Source organism: Rhinoderma darwinii, chromosome 4 (assembly GCF_050947455.1).
Source record: "Rhinoderma darwinii isolate aRhiDar2 chromosome 4, aRhiDar2.hap1, whole genome shotgun sequence".
Taxonomy (NCBI): Eukaryota; Metazoa; Chordata; class Amphibia; order Anura; family Rhinodermatidae; genus Rhinoderma; species Rhinoderma darwinii.
Window position 1 is genome coordinate 165,180,499 of NC_134690.1, and position 23,381 is coordinate 165,203,879.

Consider the following 23,381-nt stretch of genomic DNA (forward strand, 5'->3'; position numbering starts at 1 on the left):
CTATAGGGGCTTCAGAGGTAGCAGCCGCCACCAGGCTCTGGTGCCTGAGGGGGCCAAAGACACCAGTATTATAAATAGTGCATGGTAGGTGTGGTGCCCTGTTACAAATTACATTGGGGCGCATGAGCGTCAAGTTACGCCTCTGTGTATTCGTTTCTATTGCATCAAGTGCCGTTGCTTAACACGTAACTGTGTTGCAAAACGGATCATAACAGATCTGTCATATCCTTGATGGATCCTGACAAAAGAGACCAGGGTGAACAGAATTCTTTCTAGTCTTCAAATTACAATATCCGGAGTATTGAAGTTTCAATTCCTCATCATTTTCAAGATCTTTATTTGCTGTTAGTGAATGAGAAGGATGTTTACATTCAGAGGCAACAAACCGTACACACTTACAAGTATCATACAATTGTATCCAGAATTGGCAATGCTCTGTGAGATAAACAACCTGGACTGCAGAACGATTGTAAGAAACTAGCAGAGAGATTTTTGCTACTCCTGCTGTAGTACAGTGTTGAGCTCACAGAGCACTGCCAAGGCTGGATACAATTGTGCACACCTCTCAGCTGAGAACAGGACTAGGTATGGTGGGGGGAATTAATCATCATTTCTATGACAGTTTTCTGACATAGAAAAGTTGAAAAAAAGACCAAAAGTCGCTATTTGCCACCGCGGGCCAACAATATAATGTGTAATAATTTACACCAGAAATTTTTTATAAATTATAGCGAAAATCTACGCACGCACCTAGCCTGCGTTGATTTCACTATGTGGGGCGTGGCTAGGTAGAGGCCCGCGCCGGGCTCTGTATCTTGCCCCCCCTGATCAAACTAAACCCCTTCCCCACGCGACAATTAAAAACAAAATAATTATATATATAGACTCATCTCAATGCTCCGTTTCTAGCCTCCGGGCCCCCTCAGCATGCCGCAGCGCATACAACGTACTGACACTGTGCAGCATGAAGATGTTGTATGTTACGCAGCATTCAGGACGTTGCCCGGCATCAGGACTTTGCATTAGACGGCGGCATGATGAGGGAGCCTGAAGGAACCCGGTGGGAAAAATGAAAATGAGCGGTGAGGTGAGCATACATTATGAAATGTCAGTCTTAATAAGGGTATGTTCACACAGAGTTTTTTGCAGGCAGAAAATTCTGCCTCAAAATACTATCTGAAATTTTGAGGCAGATTTAGATCTGCCTGCACGCCGTTTGCCGCTTTTTTTGTGGCATTTTTTGTGTCATTTTTCGTGGCGTTCTCGCCCACGGCTGTTGAGCGCCGCGGGCAAAAACGCCATGAAAAATGCTTTCTCTGCCTCCTATTGATCTCAATGGGAGGTCAGAGACGTAAACGCCTGAAGATAGGGCATGTCGCTTCTTTTTACCGCTAGCCGGTTTTACCGCTTGCGGAAAAAAAAGTCGCCTCTTCCCATTGAAATCAATGGGAGGCGTTTTCTGCAATCTTTTGGCACATTTTCCGATGTGGTTTCCGCATCAAAAAAACTCTGTGTGAGCAGGGCCTAAATCTCCCCCATTGTGTACAGGTTTGCAGACTCTGAATGTAAACAAGAATGTTCTTATTCACTGACAACAAACAAATATCTTGAAAATGGAGATCAATTAAATCACAAAGGGGAGGATTTATTAAGACTGGTGTTTAATATGCCAGTCTTAATGTAAAGAGCGCTGGAGTAAAATGCACCTAAATTATTCACATCTCTTGTTGTCCGTGCACCAGAAAGGGAACGCTCGTAGCTGTCGTAGATTTCTGCTATATTTATGCCGGTTTAGTGAATTTGTCATGCAGCAGCTGCTTCCCCCATTGCGCTAAGCCCTATCCACTAAGTGGTGGCGGCGGTATAAAAAAAAAAGTTGCAAAAATGTACAGTGATTTATTTATATAAAACCAGAAAACCCCTTGTATTATTTGTCTAATGTTCAGTCATCACCTACTAAATAATCTAAATTTGATGATGCCACAAGTAAATGTTAAGAACAAAAATGTGCATTGTTATATACTTTAATATGTTGAGATTTTTCTTATCTTTATCTTCTATTTCTGCAAAAGATAAAGGAACTTTGACGTGGTCACCAACAAGTATGGATGGATTTACCTTCAATCTAACAGCAACTGACTCCCAAAACCTTCCATCGACTTTGCAGCCCTTGTTTGTTGTCTGCGGTTGTAGTCACATTTCTGAGTGTGATTATAATAAAACATCTAAAGTCAATGGAAGTTCTCTTTCTGTAAGTAGCAGAAATAATATTTCATTTATTTAATTAACTGTTCAGATTCTTTATTACTATGCCTTGGTTTGTAGGCAGGGTCATGGCAGATCCACAGGTCTCTCTCTCTTCTCCTTTTATATTCACTTTGCAGGTCATGACCCTGATGGACTCAGAGTGTGGCACAATAAAGGGGCCCAGTTGCTGGAGTTTATCACTGTTTTTGTAATTGCACAAACACCACATTAAGTCCTTGGGGACACAGACAATATTTGTTTTTTCACTTTTGTTTTTCCATCGTCGCATTGCAAGAGCCATAACTTTTTTATTTCAACATATGAGGACTTGTTTTTTTTGGGACAAGTTATATTTTTTAACGGTACTGTTTATAAAAAACTTTTCTAAATTATTATTTTGAGTGGAATTTAAAAAAATTCTTATTCCGCATTTTTGATGGGGGGTTTCATTTTTACGAAAAGCGAAAACATGAAATTTGCGGGTCTATACGATTATGACGATACCAAATCTATATCATTTTTTTTTATCTTTTACAACTTCTACAAAGTAAAAACACTTATTTTGTGTCGTCATATTCAGAGACCCATAACTTTTTCATTTTTTCATCGATGAAGCTGTGTGAGTGCTTGTTTTTTTGCAGGGCAAGCTGTAGTTTTTTTTGGCACCATATTGGGTTAAACATGACTTTTCAATCACTTTTTATTAAATTTTTTTGTGCAGCGAGGTGACCAAAAAACAGCAATTATGGCATTGTGAATTTTTTCACCGGCAGGTTAAATAACGTGATATTTTAATAGTTCGGGCAATAGTTGGACAAGGCAATACCAATTATGTTGACTTTTTTATTGCTTACGTTATTTTATTTTTTGGTGAAAAATGGGTAAACGTGTTTACCCTTTAAGCCCTGTTGCTGGCAAGGCCTAATAATAGAGCACTAATGGCAGACCCAGGATCCAGCTAATAGCGATCACATCTCAGTTCCTCAACTTACATGTGATCGTTATTAGCCGCATTCTGAGTGTCAGAGACACGCAGGACCAGCTTTCACCGAAGCCGTCAGTTCAGCTGACCTGACAGAATTGGCTTTGACGGAAGGATACAGTTTCCATGTATACAGGATGCATAGAAGGTGTATCTTAAAAAGCAAAACACTTATTTTTAATTTGTCAATTTAAAAGTTGTTTTAAATTACTTAAAACATTTATATATTTAAAAACAAAAAATTTGGATTCAAAGGTGTACAAAGCCTATAACTTTGGCAACCAGTGACTGGCAGCTGTGGCCAGGGCAATTAAAATCATAGGATGTATCAAAAGTGGCATAGATGCACATGACAAGAATATAGTTTTGCCTCTATACAAATCACTAGTCAGACCACACATAAAATATTGTGTACAATTTTGGGTATCTGTGTATAAAAAAGACATAGGTGAACTAGAACGGGTGCAAAGAAGGGCGAACAAGGTGATAAAGGGAATGGGCGGATTGCAGTACCAGGGAAGGTTATCAAATTTGGGATTATTAAATTCAGAAAAAAAACAGATTAGATGCGATCTACACTCCTCAACATTGAAATTGCAACACCAAGAAGTACAAGCCGTAAGATTATGCAAATGACGGAAGTAGGAGGTGTCGCTAAAATCTGCAAATAATCAAATTTTCAAGCACCGAACTCCAATCTGTGGCATGCGAGAAGGAAATAAAAGCCAGATTGAAAGCAACGTTTTTTTAGCCACATAAAACCTCAAAATTCAAGTGATGTAGGATGATTGTGCGGTGCCTCCTGTTCATCGACGTGCCAGTTATCGCCATTTGACTTAGGCTGAGAGGGAAAGAATCCTTGAACTGAGAGACCTTGATTTATCACTCCGGCAGATCGCTATGCACCTAGGCCGAGATGTCACCGCTGTTTAACGTTGCCTGTTCCAGAGGATGGGAGAACAACAACGAACTGGAATGACAGCAAGAGGTGCGCGGAGGTGAACCTCTACACGGACTGATCATCTGATTGGAAGAATGGCGCGTAGTGATCCGTTCTCTACTGCAAGTGAAATTGGACGCCACTTCACAAGCCTAGGGTGGCTGAATAGATCAAGATGTTTGGAATATTTTGTTTCCATTTTTTTATTATTTGCATATCATTAACATGTCTATGTATCCTGTGATTCCCACAATTCCAAAACTTTTCCCTTTTAGTGTTGCAGTTTCAATGTTGAGTAGTGTAATTACAATGTACAAATATATAATTGGACAGTACAGAGATCTTTCTATTGATCTTTTTACACCTAGCTCTTTAACCATGACAAGGGGGAACCTCTGCGTCTAGAGCAAAAAAGATTTTACCATCATCCCAGGCGTTGATTCTTTACTTTAAAATCGGTTAGACTATGGAACTCTACCACAGGATGTTGTGATGGTTGGTTCATTGAGCAAGTTTAAGAAGGGCCTTGATACCTTTATTGGAGAATAGAATATTACAAGTTATGGGTAGGAGATTCTGCAGATAAGACGTTGATCCAGGGAATTCATTTTGTTTGCCATATTTTGAGGCACAGAGGAATTTTTCCCCTAAGGAGGATATTGGCATCAACCTCATGGGGATTTTGCCGTTGTCTGGATCAATATGGTAGGATTATATATTGTACTTGATGGACCAGCAAATGACTCCACTTTTCTTTTGCACCAATTTTCATAAATCTCACCAATTGTTTAGCTGCATCATATGTACATTGTATTACTTAGGACTTCTAATCATGCTAAAAATGTGTCTACATTCTGCTGTTAAACCAGGGATAATGCATTGTAATATCACGACATGCCCTTTGTGGGACTTTAGGAACTTAAATCTCTCTTGACTTTAATTATAGATCACTAGCTGCAACTGCACTAATAACTACACTGGAGATTTTTGTCAATATGCACCTAATCGGTGTGAACAAGGGTGCTTCCCTAATGTATTATGTGACACTACTACTGGTTGTGGAGACTGTCCTAGCGGCTTTACTGGGAATGGAGAACATTGTGCAGGTAGAGCACTTATGTTTTCGTTTGGTTTTAATTATATGGTCAATTGTTCTCTAATATTTGACCAATATACTGAGCTTGAATTGTCTTGTATTGATCCATAGATATAGACGAATGTTTGAGTGACCTATGTTCACCGAATGCATTGTGTCAAAATGGGCCAGGAAACTATAATTGTACCTGCAAAGAAGGATTTACAGGTGAGTATTCACTGTTTTCTGGGTAATAGAATACATAGGGGGGGGGGGGGGATTTATTAAGATTGGCATTTCATACATCAGTCTTAATCTAAAGAGCCCTGGAATAAGAGACATCTAATTTCTAAGACGCGTACCCCTCTTAATAAATTAGGCGTATCTCTGGATTTCCATGCCCCAGAAAGGAAAATCTACATCAGCTACAAGCAAAAAGGCTTTAATAAATTCCCCTCGTTAACTGTTCATACATTTGTGCAATCAGTGCCTGGTCTACTGCATTTCAAGAAAATGCTAACATGCAGTCAAGTCCTTACTTCAGTACATGTCCACAGAGAAGAAGACGAGACGATAGATTAGATATATAGATAGCCAGCCCATAAAGAGTTTGGACTTATGAATCACAAGAGATGAAGAAAGACTTATTTTAGTAGATTCAGAACTCTTTCTCTATTTAATCAATACCAAGGCAAGGAAGGAGGTTTTGTTTATAATGATCTGTAATATGTTGATAAAGAAGGTTACATTAAAACCTGCTTAAAGGGGTTTTCCACCTTCTGTCCACCAGATAGGTCATCAGTACATGATCTGTAGGGGTCCGACACCCGAACCCCGCACAGATCAGCTGGTCCGGTGACTCTGTGCACCAAACTTACGTGCTGGAAGCACTTAACTCCGGCCACAGAATAGTGAATAGGAGCGGACCAGCAGTTCTGCAGCACGGCCGCTTTGCTATGTACGGAGCCAACTGCTTCCGGCTCCGTAAATAGCATTATCTGCCATAACATCTGGTGCATGCAGGCCACCAGAGCGGCTTATCGGTGCGGGGTTCGGGTACTGGACCCGCACCGATGATGTACTGATGACCTATCCGGTGGATAGGTCATCAGTTGTCAGAAGGTGGACAACCCCTTTAAGTGCTTGCATAATGGATTCAGGATATCTGCAAACACAATAATTTATTATTCATCAGATATACTAAACGCCCAAAAGATTATGTTATACTGGGTCTAGAAATGATGTGTAAATTGCCTTAGAGTTGAGGCAGATCTAATATATCTCTTTTGCACTGCAGAAAACAGCATTGTTATTAGGAAGGGGTATTGAATGTTTTCAACTTTACTCTACTTCTTGACCCCTAATGTATATTTTGGGGTATATGAGTAGCTATTTCGTTCCTCCTTGATATTGCCTAGCCATCAAAAATGCCTTGCACCTTGCTCATAAAGTAAATGCTTGCAACTGGATGTCTGATACACATCCAACGGTAGAGGATTGGAGACCTTTGATGGCTGAGATTTTGTGGGATGATAATAGTTTTGCAAAAGTTAAAGCCTCTACATTCTTATTAACCTCGGATCAATGGATATCCGCTGGATGATGTTAATAGACAATTGTGTGATATTTATCATGTGGGATTTTTTTTTTCTCTCAACTTGGCAAGGGATGGAACTTATAATTCTATATGTAAACAGTTACTCGTAGATGGTTAATACCCCGTATATATTTCTAGTCAAATCCACGTATTTTCGAAAATATTAATATTCACGTCAACCGCGTTTTTCTCATTGACCAATCAGATGTTCCAGCTTTTTTGGCTTAACTCTGTATGGAGGAATAAGAAAGGTTTCAGTTTCATATGTGCTATACATCGTTTACAGATATATGTAGCAGAGTCATTTTCAGGGGGAGACAGGGAGGCAGTGATATATGTAGCAGCATCATTTACAGGGAGAGACAGGGAGGCAGTGCTATATGTAGCAGCATCATTTACAGGGAGAGATAGGGAGGCAGTGCTATATGTAGCAGCATCATTTACAGGGAGAGTCAGGAACGCCGTGCTATATGTAGCAGCATCATTTACAGGGAGAGTCAGGAACGCCGTGCTATATGTAGCAGCATCATTTACAGGGAGCGACAGGGAGGCAGTGCTATTTGTAGCAGCATCATTTACAGGGAGCGACAGGGAGGCAGTGCTATATGTAGCAGCATCATTTACAGGGAGCGACAGGGAGGCAGTGCTATATGTAGCAGCATCATTTACAGGGAGCGACAGGGAGGCAGTGCTATATGTAGCAGCATCATTTACAGGGAGAGTCAGGAACGCCGTGCTATATGTAGCAGCATCATTTACAGGGAGCGACAGGGAGGCAGTGCTATTTGTAGCAGCATCATTTACAGGGAGCGACAGGGAGGCAGTGCTATATGTGGTAACATCATATACAGATATAGACAGGAAGGCAGTGCTATACGTAGCAGCATCATTTACAGGGGAGACAGGGAGGCAGTGCTATATGTGGCAATATCATATACAGGAAGAGACAATGAGATAGTTCTTTATGTAGCAGCATCATTTACAGAGGGAGACAGGGGGCAGTGCTATATGTAACAGCATAATTTAGGGAGAGACAGAGAGGTAGTGTTATATGTAGCAGCATAATTTAGGGAGAGACAGAGAGGTAGTGTTATATGTAGCAGCATAATTTACAGGCAAGAGACAGGGAGGCAGTGATATATGTAGCAGCATCAGGGTGAGACAGGGAGGCCGTGCTATATGTGGCAACATAATTTACAGGGGAGAGACAGTGGGGCAGTGCTATATGTAGCAGCATCATTTACAGGGAGAGACAGGGAGGCAGTGTTATATGTAGCAGCATCATTTACAGGGAGAGACAGGGAGGCAGTGCTATATGTAGCAGCATCATTTACGGGGAGCGACAGGGAGGCAGTGTTATATGTAGCAGCATAATTTACAGGCAAAGACAGGGAAGCAGTGCTATGTGTAGCAGCATCATTTACAGGGAGAGATAGGGAGGCAGTGCTATAAGTGGCAATATAATTTACAGGGGAGAGACAGTGGGGCAGTTCTATATGTAGCAGCAACATTTTCATAAGGGGAGACAGGGGGCAGTGCTATATGTAGCAGCATCATTTACAGAGGAGACAGGGAGGCAGTGCTATATGTGGCAACATCATTTACAGGGAAGAGAAAAAAGACCACGGCGCCACATAGCGTAATTCAGTAAGGTAGGCTGATGGAGGAATACAATACCATGCTCACCAGATTGCCGTAGGGTAAAAGCGGGTAAACCACAAGTGCTGCTGCCAGATCCAATCCGGTTACCGAGGGAAACCGCTGATTTGTAGTAGGTTGGTGGAGAGAAAAATGGATCTATCTCGGCGCTGCTAAGTGGTACAAGTCGGTGGAGAAACGAGTAGTCTCTTGTAATATTGATGAATGTTTTTATTGCAGTAGCAACGCGTTTCGACGCCGAACTGGCGTCTTCATCAGGCATAAAATTGTTTTAAAACAGGACAGTATAAATACACACCACTGAGTAGTGATTGGCCCAATTCAGATGAGGCAGAAGTTGACATAAAAAAACCGCCAAAAAAACTTTGGGGGTCAAAGTTCAAGTTAAAAATAGGCAAACAACAGAGAAAACAATATATACTGAGGTTAAGTAATAAAAACAAATGGTACTTAGTTAAATACAAAATTATAACACAATGTATAACGGAGGAAAAGCTGAAAAAGGGTACGTGTCACATCTGGATTTGCGGAACTAATGGGAACGCAGCCTTTTATTGAAAAATAGGATATAGTTCCCAAAACAGTGTTAATAAAATTAGGACGGCAATGATGTGTGTTTGTCGTTGTTTACTTCTCTCAGAATTAGGCATTTAGATAGTGAGTCGGTTTCAGTTTCTTAGTGTTTGAATCGTTGTCAAGGAGACCATGTGAACTACGGTGGCCGGTGGGGACCAAAGTTAGAAGGTGGGGCGCATGTGGTGGAACGCATGATGGCCCGCATGTTGACACGCAAACCACGGAGGTTCGTGTGGATGTAATAGGAGAAGAATGAAGAACCTCTGCTGGGGATACGTAGGTAAGGGGAATACATTGTAATACAGTAATATAGTAATATATGTGTACATGGGAGATAGTTGTTTTTACTTCAATTGTCTGGATTTTGAATAACTGGAGCAATGTAAGTATTACTAGTAGTGTATTTATAACAAGTAGATTGGCTATAGAATCGTGAATGTATGAGGGATAAATGCTGTGGGTAGGGTTAGTCCAAGGCTGATTCCGAAATGTCGTTCAAGCCCCTTGGATATAGTGTGTCCATTTTAAAAATCCAATAATTTTCCCGTTGTTTTAGTTTATTGAACCTATTTGGAACATCTGGATGGATGTGTTCTATAGGAGTAATACTGATTAGGTTAAATTGGCATTTATGTATCTGAGCAAAGTGGCGAGATACACTGTGTTTCACGAAGCCGGTGTTGACATTGAAGCGGTGGTTATTGACCCGGGTTCTCAGGCATTGGGTGGTCCTGCCAATGTATTGTAGTTGGCATGGGCATTCAATAAGGTAAACAACGTATGAACTGCCGCAATTAAGGAATGTTCTGATAGGGAAAGATTCGTTGGTGACTGTGGATGTATATGTGTGTTTTTTGTTACTAATGATGTTACAGCATAGGCAACGGGAATGACCACATTTATAGGATCCTTTCAGATCGGACAGGAAATGTGTGTTTGTTGATACTTGTTTCTTGATTCTACTAGGGGCTAGAATATTTTTGAGGTTTAGGGACCGCCTAAAAGTGATACTGGGTTTAGCCGGGATCAGGTCTTTCAGGAAGGGGTCACTCTTGATGATGTGCCAATGTTTGCCCAAAATTGTCCTGATAATTTTGTTTCCTTTGTTATACGTGGTGATGAAATTGGTGTTGAAGTTTTTAACAGGTCCTGAGTTTTTGAGGGGCGGATTTAGGCAGGAGTTTTGTGTTAGTTCAGTGGCCTTCGTTCTTGCACCTTCTATTAGTTTTGGGGGGAAGTGTTTGTCGATGAAACGTTTTTCTAGTACATTGCACTCTTTTTGATAATGGTTATCTGTACTGCAGTTTTTCCTGATTCTCCTAAACTGGCCAAAAGGTATGTTTAAAAGCCACGGGCGGTAGTGGGCGCTTCTGAAATCGATGTAACTATTAACATCTACTTGTTTAAAGTGGGTTTGTGTAATGAATTGGTTGCTAACTCTATCATGACTGATAGAAAGTCATGATAGAGTTAGCAACCAATTCATTACACAAACCCACTTTAAACAAGTAGATGTTAATAGTTACATCGATTTCAGAAGCGCCCACTACCGCCCGTGGCTTTTAAACATACCTTTTGGCCAGTTTAGGAGAATCAGGAAAAACTGCAGTACAGATAACCATTATCAAAAAGAGTGCAATGTACTAGAAAAACGTTTCATCGACAAACACTTCCCCCCAAAACTAATAGAAGGTGCAAGAACTAAGGCCACTGAACTAACACAAAACTCCTGCCTAAATCCGCCCCTCAAAAACTCAGGACCTGTTAAAAACTTCAACACCAATTTCATCACCACGTATAACAAAGGAAACAAAATTATCAGGACAATTTTGGGCAAACATTGGCACATCATCAAGAGTGACCCCTTCCTGAAAGACCTGATCCCGGCTAAACCCAGTATCACTTTTAGGCGGTCCCTAAACCTCAAAAATATTCTAGCCCCTAGTAGAATCAAGAAACAAGTATCAACAAACACACATTTCCTGTCCGATCTGAAAGGATCCTATAAATGTGGTCATTCCCGTTGCCTATGCTGTAACATCATTAGTAACAAAAAACACACATATACATCCACAGTCACCAACGAATCTTTCCCTATCAGAACATTCCTTAATTGCGGCAGTTCATACGTTGTTTACCTTATTGAATGCCCATGCCAACTACAATACATTGGCAGGACCACCCAATGCCTGAGAACCCGGGTCAATAACCACCGCTTCAATGTCAACACCGGCTTCGTGAAACACAGTGTATCTCGCCACTTTGCTCAGATACATAAATGCCAATTTAACCTAATCAGTATTACTCCTATAGAACACATCCATCCAGATGTTCCAAATAGGTTCAATAAACTAAAACAACGGGAAAATTATTGGATTTTTAAAATGGACACACTATATCCAAGGGGCTTGAACGACATTTCGGAATCAGCCTTGGACTAACCCTACCCACAGCATTTATCCCTCATACATTCACGATTCTATAGCCAATCTACTTGTTATAAATACACTACTAGTAATACTTACATTGCTCCAGTTATTCAAAATCCAGACAATTGAAGTAAAAACAACTATCTCCCATGTACACATATATTACTATATTACTGTATTACAATGTATTCCCCTTACCTACGTATCCCCAGCAGAGGTTCTTCATTCTTCTCCTATTACATCCACACGAACCTCCGTGGTTTGCGTGTCAACATGCGGGCCATCATGCGTTCCACCACATGCGCCCCACCTTCTAACTTTGGTCCCCACCGGCCACCGTAGTTCACATGGTCTCCTTGACAACGATTCAAACACTAAGAAACTGAAACCGACTCACTATCTAAATGCCTAATTCTGAGAGAAGTAAACAACGACAAACACACATCATTGCCGTCCTAATTTTATTAACACTGTTTTGGGAACTATATCCTATTTTTCAATAAAAGGCTGCGTTCCCATTAGTTCCGCAAATCCAGATGTGACACGTACCCTTTTTCAGCTTTTCCTCCGTTATACATTGTGTTATAATTTTGTATTTAACTAAGTACCATTTGTTTTTGTTTTTATTACTTAACCTCAGTATATATTGTTTTCTCTGTTGTTTGCCTATTTTTAACTTGAACTTTGACCCCCAAAGTTTTTTTGGCGGTTTTTTTATGTCAACTTCTGCCTCATCTGAATTGGGCCAATCACTACTCAGTGGTGTGTATTTATACTGTCCTGTTTTAAAACAATTTTATGCCTGATGAAGACGCCAGTTCGGCGTCGAAACGCGTTGCTACTGCAATAAAAACATTCATCAATATTACAAGAGACTACTCGTTTCTCCACCGACTTGTACCACTTAGCAGCGCCGAGATAGATCCATTTTTCTCTCCACCAACCTACTATTTACAGGGAAGAGACAGGGAGGCAGTGCTATATGTGGCAACATCATTTACAGGGAAGAGACAGGGAGGCAGTGCTATATGTGGCAACATCATGCACAGACAGAGACAGTGGGGCAGTGCTATGTGGCAACAGCATATACGGGGGGCAGAAACGGGGGGAAGTGCTGTATATAGTAACATCATTTAAAGGTATATACGAGAGGGGCAGTGCAATGTTCACCTAAATTAGTTTTTATGAAAACAAATATATGCTGCTCCACCTAGCATGTATATATGAAAAATACAACACTATCCAGATACATATATAGCAAAATGATTTACAGGGAGAGACACGAATGCAGTGCTATATGTAGCAGCATCATTTACAGGGAGAGAGGTGAGTCAGTGCTATATTACAAATAGCAACATCAATTACAGGTATAGAAAGGGAGGCATTGCTATATGTTGCAGCATCACGTACAGATATAGAGGGGGGGGGGGCAGAGCTCCATGCACCTAAATTAATATTTAGAAAAAATGGATATACTTCTCGACCTTACAAGGTGACCAAAACAATACACTGAAACTTAAGCACAAAGTTAGTAGTCACATGCAGCAGACCCCAGACTTTTTTTTTTTTACTTTCTAAGATAGCACTATTCAGATACATATGCAGATTGTTTTGTACAACGTGTACTTATGAACAATAACATTTATATTTTGATTCCCTATACAATAACGAGTTTATTACATACATATTTTAGATTCATCAGGGAATGGAACCCAATGTGATGATATTAATGAATGCCAAACCCTCAACCCCTGTTCGCCACAAGCAACCTGCATTAACACATTAGGAAGTTACACCTGTACTTGTAAAGAAGGATTCACAGGTGAGTGAACAAATGGATTAAGATACGATACAATGTGTTCCTGCCATTTTGTACAGAGGTGTAGTGAGAGACTGGGGCTACACCTTTTTATTGCTCAATACAAAATATTGCGTTGACATCACTTTCTCTAGGAAAGAAGAAGTAGATTGGAAATCTCTTCAAAATGGCTCCAGTCTAGCTATTTCTACTTGTAGCTACTTTTTACCTCCATAGAGTAATATACAAATTGCTTAGAAATCTCTTGTAATATAACTCATGGAAGTGTAGAAAAGAAAATCTAGAAAAAAAATTAAAGGTTACTCTATATAACAGAATTGGTAAAGTCATGCCACCACAACTTGGACCCAAATATACCACTTCGTAGTGTAATATTGTGTTTTGTTTTTTTCTATAAGCCAGTGGTCTATGTGGCTCTATGTTGTATTTAGTCATTATGTGGACAAAAGTTTATGTCGTGTTAGTGTCTAAACATGATCCTTCTTAATAGCTCACCTCATGCTCTGTTAGTTAAGCTTAAGTAATATATACTTATCAATGCACATTCTTTTAAAGAAAAAAAAATAAAATTAACTATAGCCTTGTGTTTTACTATGAACTTTGTCTGCCAAATCGCACTTTAATGCACACTCCCAAACCTCGCTCCACTAAGCAAAACCTTACTTGTAGCTCAGACAGCAACCGGGCTACCGGTGAAGTAATTAAACCTGATTAGTTGTTTGTTTGTTTTATTCCTCCTTTCAGTTCATCAAATTATTTATTAGGGTATGTGCACACGTAGTGACCAAAAACGTCTGAAAATCCAGAGCTGTTTTCAAGGGTAAACAGACCCTGCTTTTCAGACGTTTTTTGACCAACTCGCATTTTTCGCGGCGTTTTTCGCGCCGTTTTCACAGCGTTTTTTACGTCCGTTTTTGGAGCTGTTTTCATTGGAGTCTATGAGAAAACAGCTCCAAAAACGTCCAAAGAAGTGTCCTGCACTTCTTTTGACGAGGCTGTATTTTTACGCGTCGTCGTTTGACAGCTGTCAAACGACGACGCGTAAATAACAGGTCGTCTGCACAGTACGTCGGCAAACCCATTCAAATGAATGGGCAGATGTTTGCCGACGTATTTTAGCCCTATTTTCAGACGTAAAACTAGGCATAATACGCCTCGTTTACGTCTGAAAATAGGTCGTGTGAACCCAGCCTTACGGTCTTTTTACTCGGGCCAATGATCGGGTGACGGAGCATTCGTACGTGCCTAATAATTTCCCTGTGTAAACAGAGCAGCGAACCAGCCGATGAATGAGCAAAGGCTCATTCATCGACTGATCGGATCTTTTATGTGGCCATAAAAATAGTTGCTATTCGGCAGCACCTCCCACTGTGTAAACATGGGCTGTGCTGCCGACAAGATGCAAATGTATGGGGACGACCGATCATAGTAACGTCGCTCCTCTCCATTCTCCCGATCATTGCTGTTTTTGAATGGAACAATCGAGCATAGATCTACAATTGTATTGTTGATCGGTGCCCGCTAATAGGTGGTGTACTTGGGCGAGTATCTAATTGTGTAAAACCACCTTTAGTTGCACTGTATTATATTTTTATCACTGCACTTTATCATTTGTACAGGGGACGGAACCTCATGTGTGGATATTGATGAATGCCAGACCAATGTCTGTTCACCTAACGCAAACTGTACTAACTTAATAGGGAGTTTCATCTGTACTTGTAAAGATGGATTCTCAGGTAAGTAAAAATATTATTTAAAGGAACACTGATGGAATATTGAAAACTCGGTTAATGCCTCATGATTTGGTCTCTTGCCCCAACTCCATCAACTGAGTAAATTATATTTAAATCCCAGCACCCCTACATTGACACCTGTGGCACAGCCTGTAGACATATTCTGCCACCTTGCCCCATGCCATGTATAGGAAATATAGAAAACAGTATAGTAATATACTATAGTTAAATAATAATGTCCAATTAGCTATTGCATTTTAAAAGTTGTGTGTAAATTTGTGTCAAATAAAGAAACCTTTATTTTGAGCGTTACTGATATTTCTTACATTGAAATTTATTTATTGCATTCTATTATTTGAATAGGTGATGGGATTGAGTGTTATTCAAAGATTGAATGCAAGAACGACAGTAATTGTTCATCAGATGCAACGTGTAGTAACAAAACAGGAATCTACATCTGTACTTGTAATAATGGATACAAAGGTAATTTATTAAAATGAAAGGAGATGTATTAAACATGCTGCGGGAGGTGTATTACAACTAGTGCAACGGAAAAATGGAGATGTTGCCCATGGCAACCAATCAGATCCAACTCTAATTTTTCAGAGGCCCTTCATAAAATCAAAGCAGCAACCTGATTGATTGTCATCAGCAACTCCTCCAACATTAACATGTGATTCATTTATTGCCTTCTCATAAGTTATGTTGTCCGTGCGACTGACGGTGAAATCTAAGTAAAATATATGTACGGGTTCTACTCTACTGTAATAAACCTGTAAACTTATTACTGTATCAGAAGTTTTTCGATCAGAACGTGAAGACTAAATCCGTATCCAGTATATATCAGGAAGTTTGAATACAAGGTGTGCTCTGGCAGACGTTACAGGATCCACTTTTTTCCGAAAATAAACTTTTTTTTTAGCAATCCGAAATTTCCTTTCAGGATCATGGCCATATTACAAATCCATGTTATTTGTATCTGTAATAAGTCATCCCTAAAATGTATGGGCTCATACTTTACCTCTGTGTACAACTGATTTCCTATGGAGGTATGTGGAGGATTTTTCTCACGGACTTATACATGCTATAAAAGTAGCATGGTCAATGTCCAGCGCCATACACTGTAATAGAGAACCATCCTTGTCCTACCTTTTGGGCTCTGTGCACAGCTTTCAGTAGATATTTCTGCATTCTGTCTATATCAATAGAGAACTTATGTCAGAATTCAATGAAACATTTAATTTGATAGCGCCATGTGTAAATGTTTGTATATTCCCATTTTCAATAACTGATTAGAAGCCATGTTAACATACGTAGGAATGAGTTTATATTTCTAATGTATATGTTTTAAATATTAATGTCTATTTAAATATCACTGTTTTGTTAACCTTTACATTGGTAAATGAATACACATCATGCCTAATGGTCGCAGACTACCTACTATATAATAGTTTATACATCTAAGTAATGGGTTTTCTTGTTTTTATATCCCTCTAATGTTATATCACTGACTTATCTGTGAATTATTGTATTTTAATTAGGTAATGGAACCCATTGTGAGGATATTGATGAATGCAAGACCACCAATAACTGTTCATCTCATGCAACCTGTCATAACACAATAGGAAGTTACACCTGTGCTTGTAATAATGGATTCACAGGTAAGCAAATGAATTGACATTATATTAACTCCTTGGTATGATAGTGGTATTGCAGAAGTTGCACATTGCACATGAGGTACAGTACACCATGTACATGCATAACTGGTGGTACCTTTTTGATGTTAAAGGAAGTCTTTCACATGATTTATGCCTACTATATAACTCACAGTGTTTGATGGGGTAATTAGAAACATGTGGAGACATACCTTTGTTGCCATTCATGGTGTTTTCATTGCAGGGAAAAGAAAATTAACTTCTATGCAGTATGCAAATTAGCTTACAAGGGCCCCACGGGCAGTCCCAAGTCCAGCAACAGTCCAGCAACAGTCCAGCGTTTGTCACTAAACCCTTTCCCATTGTCTCCCCCTTGGTGTTGAGTGAGGGCTCCAGCATTGGGTAACTTGCTGCACACGATGACGTAGGACAATGTGCTGGAGCCCTCAATTAACACCAAGGAGGATGTATTGGAGGGCCAAGGGACAAAAGCCCAAGGATTTGCCGGGCTTGGGTCCACCCACGGGGCACTTGCGAGCTCATTTGCATACCGGAATAAGGTTTATTTTTCTACAATGTAAACGCTAGGAATGGCCACAAAAGTATGTGTCTACATGTTTCTAAGTACCCTGCAAAACACTGTCATAAGGAAAAAGGTTGTCAAGGCTAAACAACGCCTTTATATCACCTTATAGATACTCTACAGCATGTTGGGTCCCTATGAGAATTCAGAAGATTATTGAAGAAAAAAGGCAAACATGTAATAGGAACCTGAGCATCTCGCATGTATTCAAATTAGTGCAAACAGATTCACTATAGCTGCAGTTCTTCCCACACAAAGGAATATAATCCTTAATGATAATTTTTTTCACAGTAAACATACTGCAATAAAATACTAGTGTGAGTGAGCATTTAACCCCCCCCCCCCACGCAAAGACGTCCACCATACATGTATGGCAGATTGCGCTATCACAATATGGTACGGGCTCAGGAGTTGAGGCTGCACCATACGTGGCAGGTGCCGGCTGTTTCATATAGCTGACACCTGCCTGTAATGGCCGGGATTAGAGCTAATGCAGATCCCGGACGTTTAATCCCTCAGATGCTGCAGTCAACCTCGGCATCTGAGTGGTTAGATAGAAAGAGGGGGGCTCTCTTTCTCACCCGATCGACCCTACGCCCCGCACCGATATGCGGGATTCCAGTCAGGTGCTATGGCAATCAGAGGCTTATTGAAAGCCTCCTTGTCTGCCTTCTGTGATCTATTATTAAGTCTTTCTAGAGGCAGGTCTTAATAGTAGAGTACCTAAAAAGGCAATCCACTGCAATACATAAGTACGGCAAAGTATTACATGAGCGCTTTATAAAAACTACAAGAAAAGTTTAACATTTTTCAAAAAATGTAAAACACAAAAATTTTAACAAATTTAAGTAAAAGAATCTCTTTCCCATTTTTCACATAAAATACTGTACACAATAAAAAAAAGTCAACATAATTGGTATCACCTCGTCCTTAAAAGTCCAAACCAATATATCATGGTATTTAGGGCACGTCCAGACGTGGCAGAATTGCTGTGGAATTCTCCAGTGGCCGTTTTTTACAGTTGTTTCAATACATTTTTAGGCAAGTTAGTTCAGACATGGCGGAAAACTTAGCTGCGGACTATAGGCTGCGGTGCAGAATTTTCCATCCGCAGCATGCACTGTCTGTTGCGGAGAAGAAGCAGCATTTCACTGCGGATTTCAGCCTTTGAAATGCAAAAACTGAAATCTGTGACAAGTCCGCTGTCTTTTCTGCAACATCTGAATTACGTGTCAAATATGCAAATGTAATTGCCCCAAATCTGCACCAACATTTGCAGCAGAAAAACTCTGCCACGTCTGGACGTGTTCTTAACCTGCCGGGTGAACAGCGCAGAAAAAGAAAATCAACAATGCCAGAATTGCTGTTTTTTGGTCACCTCGCTTCCCAAAAAATGGAACAAAAAGTTATATGTACCCAAAAAAGGTACCATTTGTTCGTCCTGCAAGAAACAAGCCCTCACACAGTTATACTATATGGGTAAATCCTGGCTCTAATGATCACAATAAATATCTGTCAGGCCGGTGCAGGCAAAAATCAAGTGAAATCCAAACACCTTGAAATAAAACAATAGTATCTAAAGTTTTTCCACAATCAATAGACAATCTACAATCCAAAGAGGGTGTGTGCAGTTGTTCTGGTCCTTGTAGTGCCACGGAGCTCTGCAGTGTATCCCAATGTTCAAGCTCCAGTCAGGATAAATCCTTTGACTCCAATAGAGAAAAGGAGAAATAGTGCAAAACCCTCTGGTTTTTTTTCAATACGCAAGATTTATTCCATACTTACAGAAAATAGAAGAATAAAAGCATTAGTGATTCAAATAAAATCAGTAGCAGCACATCAAACAAACTCACCCGGCCCTGGGTTTTGCCGTTTCCGGCTTCCTCTGTGGCATGCACACAGTTCCATTGCGAGGGAAAAGTAAAAAAGTTAGGGGTCTCAGAATATGGAGACACAAAGACCTTTTTTTTTCTTCAACAAAGTATTTTTACTAGTAGTCAAAGATAAAATTAACGTACAGCCATGTGCAGGAGGCTGAATGGCTGCATAACGAGTCCCCTTAAGCTCAGTACTATGGTACTCAATGTGCAGCTTCATGGTGCTTTGTGTGGCACCGTATCTTGAAGACATTCTTCCCTAGAAGCAATGCACCTAGAGGAGAATAGCTCTGTAACATGGCATTTGATGAAGCATGATACAATGTATTTTCTGTCCGATTTTTAAAAAATCTCTGTTTATCTCCATGTGTAATCTGAGACATACAGATGTACAGAGGGGCCACAGTGACTCTTATGGGTGCCCTATTATGGCTTTACACATTTCGGAGATTGTACAGATACATAATATGACCGTGTGAATCCTTGCTGTTGTAAACATAAATGCTGCTATATATATATGTATATATATATTTAAAAAAAAATAAAAAATAAAAATATATATATAGGTAGAGATAAGCAGCACTCTGCGACAGATTCCAACACGGTAATGGGTGCAAGCAGGTAATCCAGATCCGTGGATTATAAGACATAAACGAAAGAAATCCCACAGCACAACGATGGTTCCAAAAAGTATGTGATTTATTATTGAATAAATCACATACCTTTTAGAACCATCGGAGTGCTGTGGGATTTCTTTCGTTTTGATATATATATATGTATATATATATATATATATATATATATATATATATATATATATACATATATATATATATATATGTATATATATATATATATATATATATATATATATATATATATACATATATATATATATACATATATATATTTGGGTTTGGAATGGAAAGTTCTTTTATACTTTCTTTAAGATCTCATTGAATACGAAATCTACTTTATGACCTTCTCTGTCATTGACCCTATACTTGTACCTAGTGTAAGACAGGATGTTTCAACATTAGATGTGCTACTTAAAAAGTTTATTTTATATATTTATATTTATATAGTTACAGAATTCTCTTTTCAAGAAAGTACCGTATTTTTCGGACTATAAGACGCAGTTTTTAGCATGAATAAATCCTGTTAAAAAGTCCCTGCGTCGTATAGTCCGCAGTCAAGGGACCCGGCATCGCCGGGCCCCATGACCGCTTCATTATTTAACCCCTTCCTGACCCATGACGTGCCGGCACATCATGGAGCTGGAGGGGGGTGATGTATGGAGCGGGCTCACGCACGGAGCCCGCTCCATACACTGCATGTGTCAGCTTCTGACACGCTGCTATAACGGCCAGGATCAGCAATTTCGCTGCTCCTGGCAGTTTAAAGGGCTTGTGCCATAATACACATGTGTGATCGATAAGGAGAACGGGGACCGAGAGTTACCAAGAGAGCTGCATGAGAAGCTGTGACTTCCACGTTCGGTGTCCAGCAGCTTCATAGAGATCAATGGGATTCTTCTGCACATGTGCGAGCGGCTCTCCATTGATCTCTATGGAGCTGTGGAACAGATAAGCCGGACACAGAACCCGGAAGTCCGGGCTTCTCATGTAGTGCTTTGGGTGACTTTCGGTCCCCTGTACTCCTTATCGCTGCTGGTCCCAGCGGTCGGACCTCCAGCGATCTCACATGTAGCCCCTATCCTGTGGAAAGGGGATAAATGTGTTTTATGGCAAACCCCTTTAACTAGTTAAATGCTGTGGTCAATAGCGACTGCGGCATTTAGAGGGGTTTTCTATGACGGACATTCATGACATATCCACAGGATATGTCATAAATATCAGATAGATGCCAGTCCCACCTCTGGGACCCGCACCTATCTCAAGAACGGGGCCCCCAAAAACCTGTTCTAGCTTTACGTGCTCTCCCGGCCACTTGATTACGTGTGGAGTTACTTAAACAGTGTAACTCGCTGAGCTACGGTGTTTCCGTAACTCCCATAGAACTGAACACTAGTTACGAAAACAGCGTAGCTCGCATGCTACGCTGCTTCCTTAACTGCCATTCACTACTATGGAAGTAAGGGAAACAGCGTAGCTACGCCTTTTCAGTAACTCCACATGTGACCAAGTAGGCGCCGGTTCAAGTCCCCTAGGGGAACTAATAAAATGTGTAAAAAAAAAAAATGTTAGATACATTTTCAGGAGTGTACAAAAAAATTAAATGTTAGATACATTTTTAGGAGTCTATAAAAATATATTAAAAGTTAAAAGAAAAACCTTTTCACATTTTTCCCCAAGCACAATGTAAAAAATAATATAATTCGGTATCGCTGTGTCTGTTAAAGTCCAATCTTTTACAATATACCATTATTTAACTCGCACGGTGAGTTTAAAAATGTAAAACATCAAAGTCGTTTTTTGGGTCACCTTAGTGCTAAAAATATGAAATTAAAAAAAAGTGATAAAAAATATTGTATGTAACAAAAAATGGTGCCAATAAAACTACAGCTTGTAAAACAAATTTGGCTCTTAGCCCTTATTCACACGACAGGGTTTCCCGACCGGGTGACGGCCGTTCATAAAACGGCCGTCACCTGGCTGCAGTAGAAACAATAGACCCCTAATGGGGCTATTCACACGACCTATATTTTGACGGCCCGGCAAACCTGGCCGTCAAAAAATGGGACATGTCCTATTTACGGCCGTTTACCCGGCCGCCCGGCTCCCATAGAAGTCTATGGGTCCGGGTAATACACGGCCATCACCGGAATGTGTCCCGAGTGATGGCCATGTATTCCGTCGCTCGCTCCCTCCTCACAGCGCAGAGTGCATGTGAGGAGGAGGAGTTTATGCCATTCGGACAAATGGCTGTACGCTGGAGGTTAGTTTATACACTGTGTGGCAGGGCTGGGGTGTACAGCAGGTGGAAGGGAGCACTGGGCTGGCTCCCTTCCCCTGCTTGTTTCAAAAGCGCCCTGGCCCGGCGACACCTTCCATGGCCGATGGCGCCGCTAGCATAGCTATTGTAGCGATGCCACTATAGCAGAACAGGGAGGTATCTCCCTGCTCTGCTATGTGCTAGCCGCACTTTAGCTCCCTGAAGGAGCGGAATCCCCGTGTGTTCGGGGATTCCGCTCCTGGACAGAGCGCTTGATGTCTCTGTCCATATCTGGGCAGTGACATCAGGGCAAACTCCTGAAATGGAATCCCCGAATACATGGGGATTCTCCTTCAGGAGTTGCCCCTGATGTCACTGTCCAGATATGCCTGGCCCGGAACGGATGCAAAATGAATGCAAACCGGCCGGGAAAAACGGCTGATTTTATCGGCCGACACTCGGGCTCGGGCGGGACCCTGTCGTGTGAATAAGGCATTAGAATGTGGTGAAACAGAATAAATTATTTTTTAACAAATACTTTTTTTCCTATTTTCTGTTGTCTAAAACCTGGGTGCGTCTTATGGTCAGGTGCGTCTTATAGTCCGAAAAATACGGTAAATAAAAATGATTGTTTATTATAATAATCCGAATTTTACTTTAGGCTTTCAGTAACCTTTTCTGTAGTTTGCCTATAATAAAAGAGAACCCGTGTCAGAATGCTTTGAAATATTTCATTTGACAACACCATGTGTGAATGTTTGTATTTTTCCTTTTTCAATAGACATGTTACATATGCTGTAAGAGTCACATCTAAATATATGTATGCATGTGCGGCGTTCAATATGCTGTAATGCATCATTTTATCAGTATGATCTACAGTATTTTTATTTATATATTGTATTCATTGTATTTGTTTGCACATCAATGTAGCCTTTTCCTTCCCACTTTAATATAAGGAATATCCATCCCTACCTGTAAGATAGTTTACAAATCTCTCTCTAATGTTATATCACGGACTTATCTGTGAATTATTGTATATTAATTAGGTGATGGGATCCATTGCGCTGATGTTGATGAATGCAACACCACCAATCTCTGTTCACCTCATGCTACCTGTAAGAACACAATAGGAAGTTACACCTGTGATTGTAATATTGGATTCACAGGTGAGTGTATACAATATTTTAACATATCAGCAAAGTTGATTCCTGCTATTTACCAAATTATATTATAAAATTTGGATGCTTTTATATTTTGAACAACAGGGATGTAGTTTCATATAGGATACAAGTTTTCCAGGGGCTATTGATTCTA

The 23,381-nt window shown here is 40.2% G+C and overlaps 1 protein-coding gene across 1 annotated transcript in view; it reads left to right on the forward strand.

Moving 5' to 3' along the window:
• Positions 1-23,381, forward strand: part of MUC4 (mucin 4, cell surface associated) — a 125,254-nt gene that overhangs the window by 82,457 nt on the left and 19,416 nt on the right. Inside the window, exons 59-66 of the mRNA XM_075863666.1 lie at positions 2,073-2,251; positions 5,116-5,275; positions 5,377-5,472; positions 13,199-13,327; positions 14,944-15,060; positions 15,421-15,540; positions 16,599-16,718; positions 23,114-23,233. Of these exons, the coding sequence (XP_075719781.1) occupies positions 2,073-2,251; positions 5,116-5,275; positions 5,377-5,472; positions 13,199-13,327; positions 14,944-15,060; positions 15,421-15,540; positions 16,599-16,718; positions 23,114-23,233 (1,041 nt within the window). The remainder of the gene's footprint in view (positions 1-2,072; positions 2,252-5,115; positions 5,276-5,376; positions 5,473-13,198; positions 13,328-14,943; positions 15,061-15,420; positions 15,541-16,598; positions 16,719-23,113; positions 23,234-23,381) is intronic.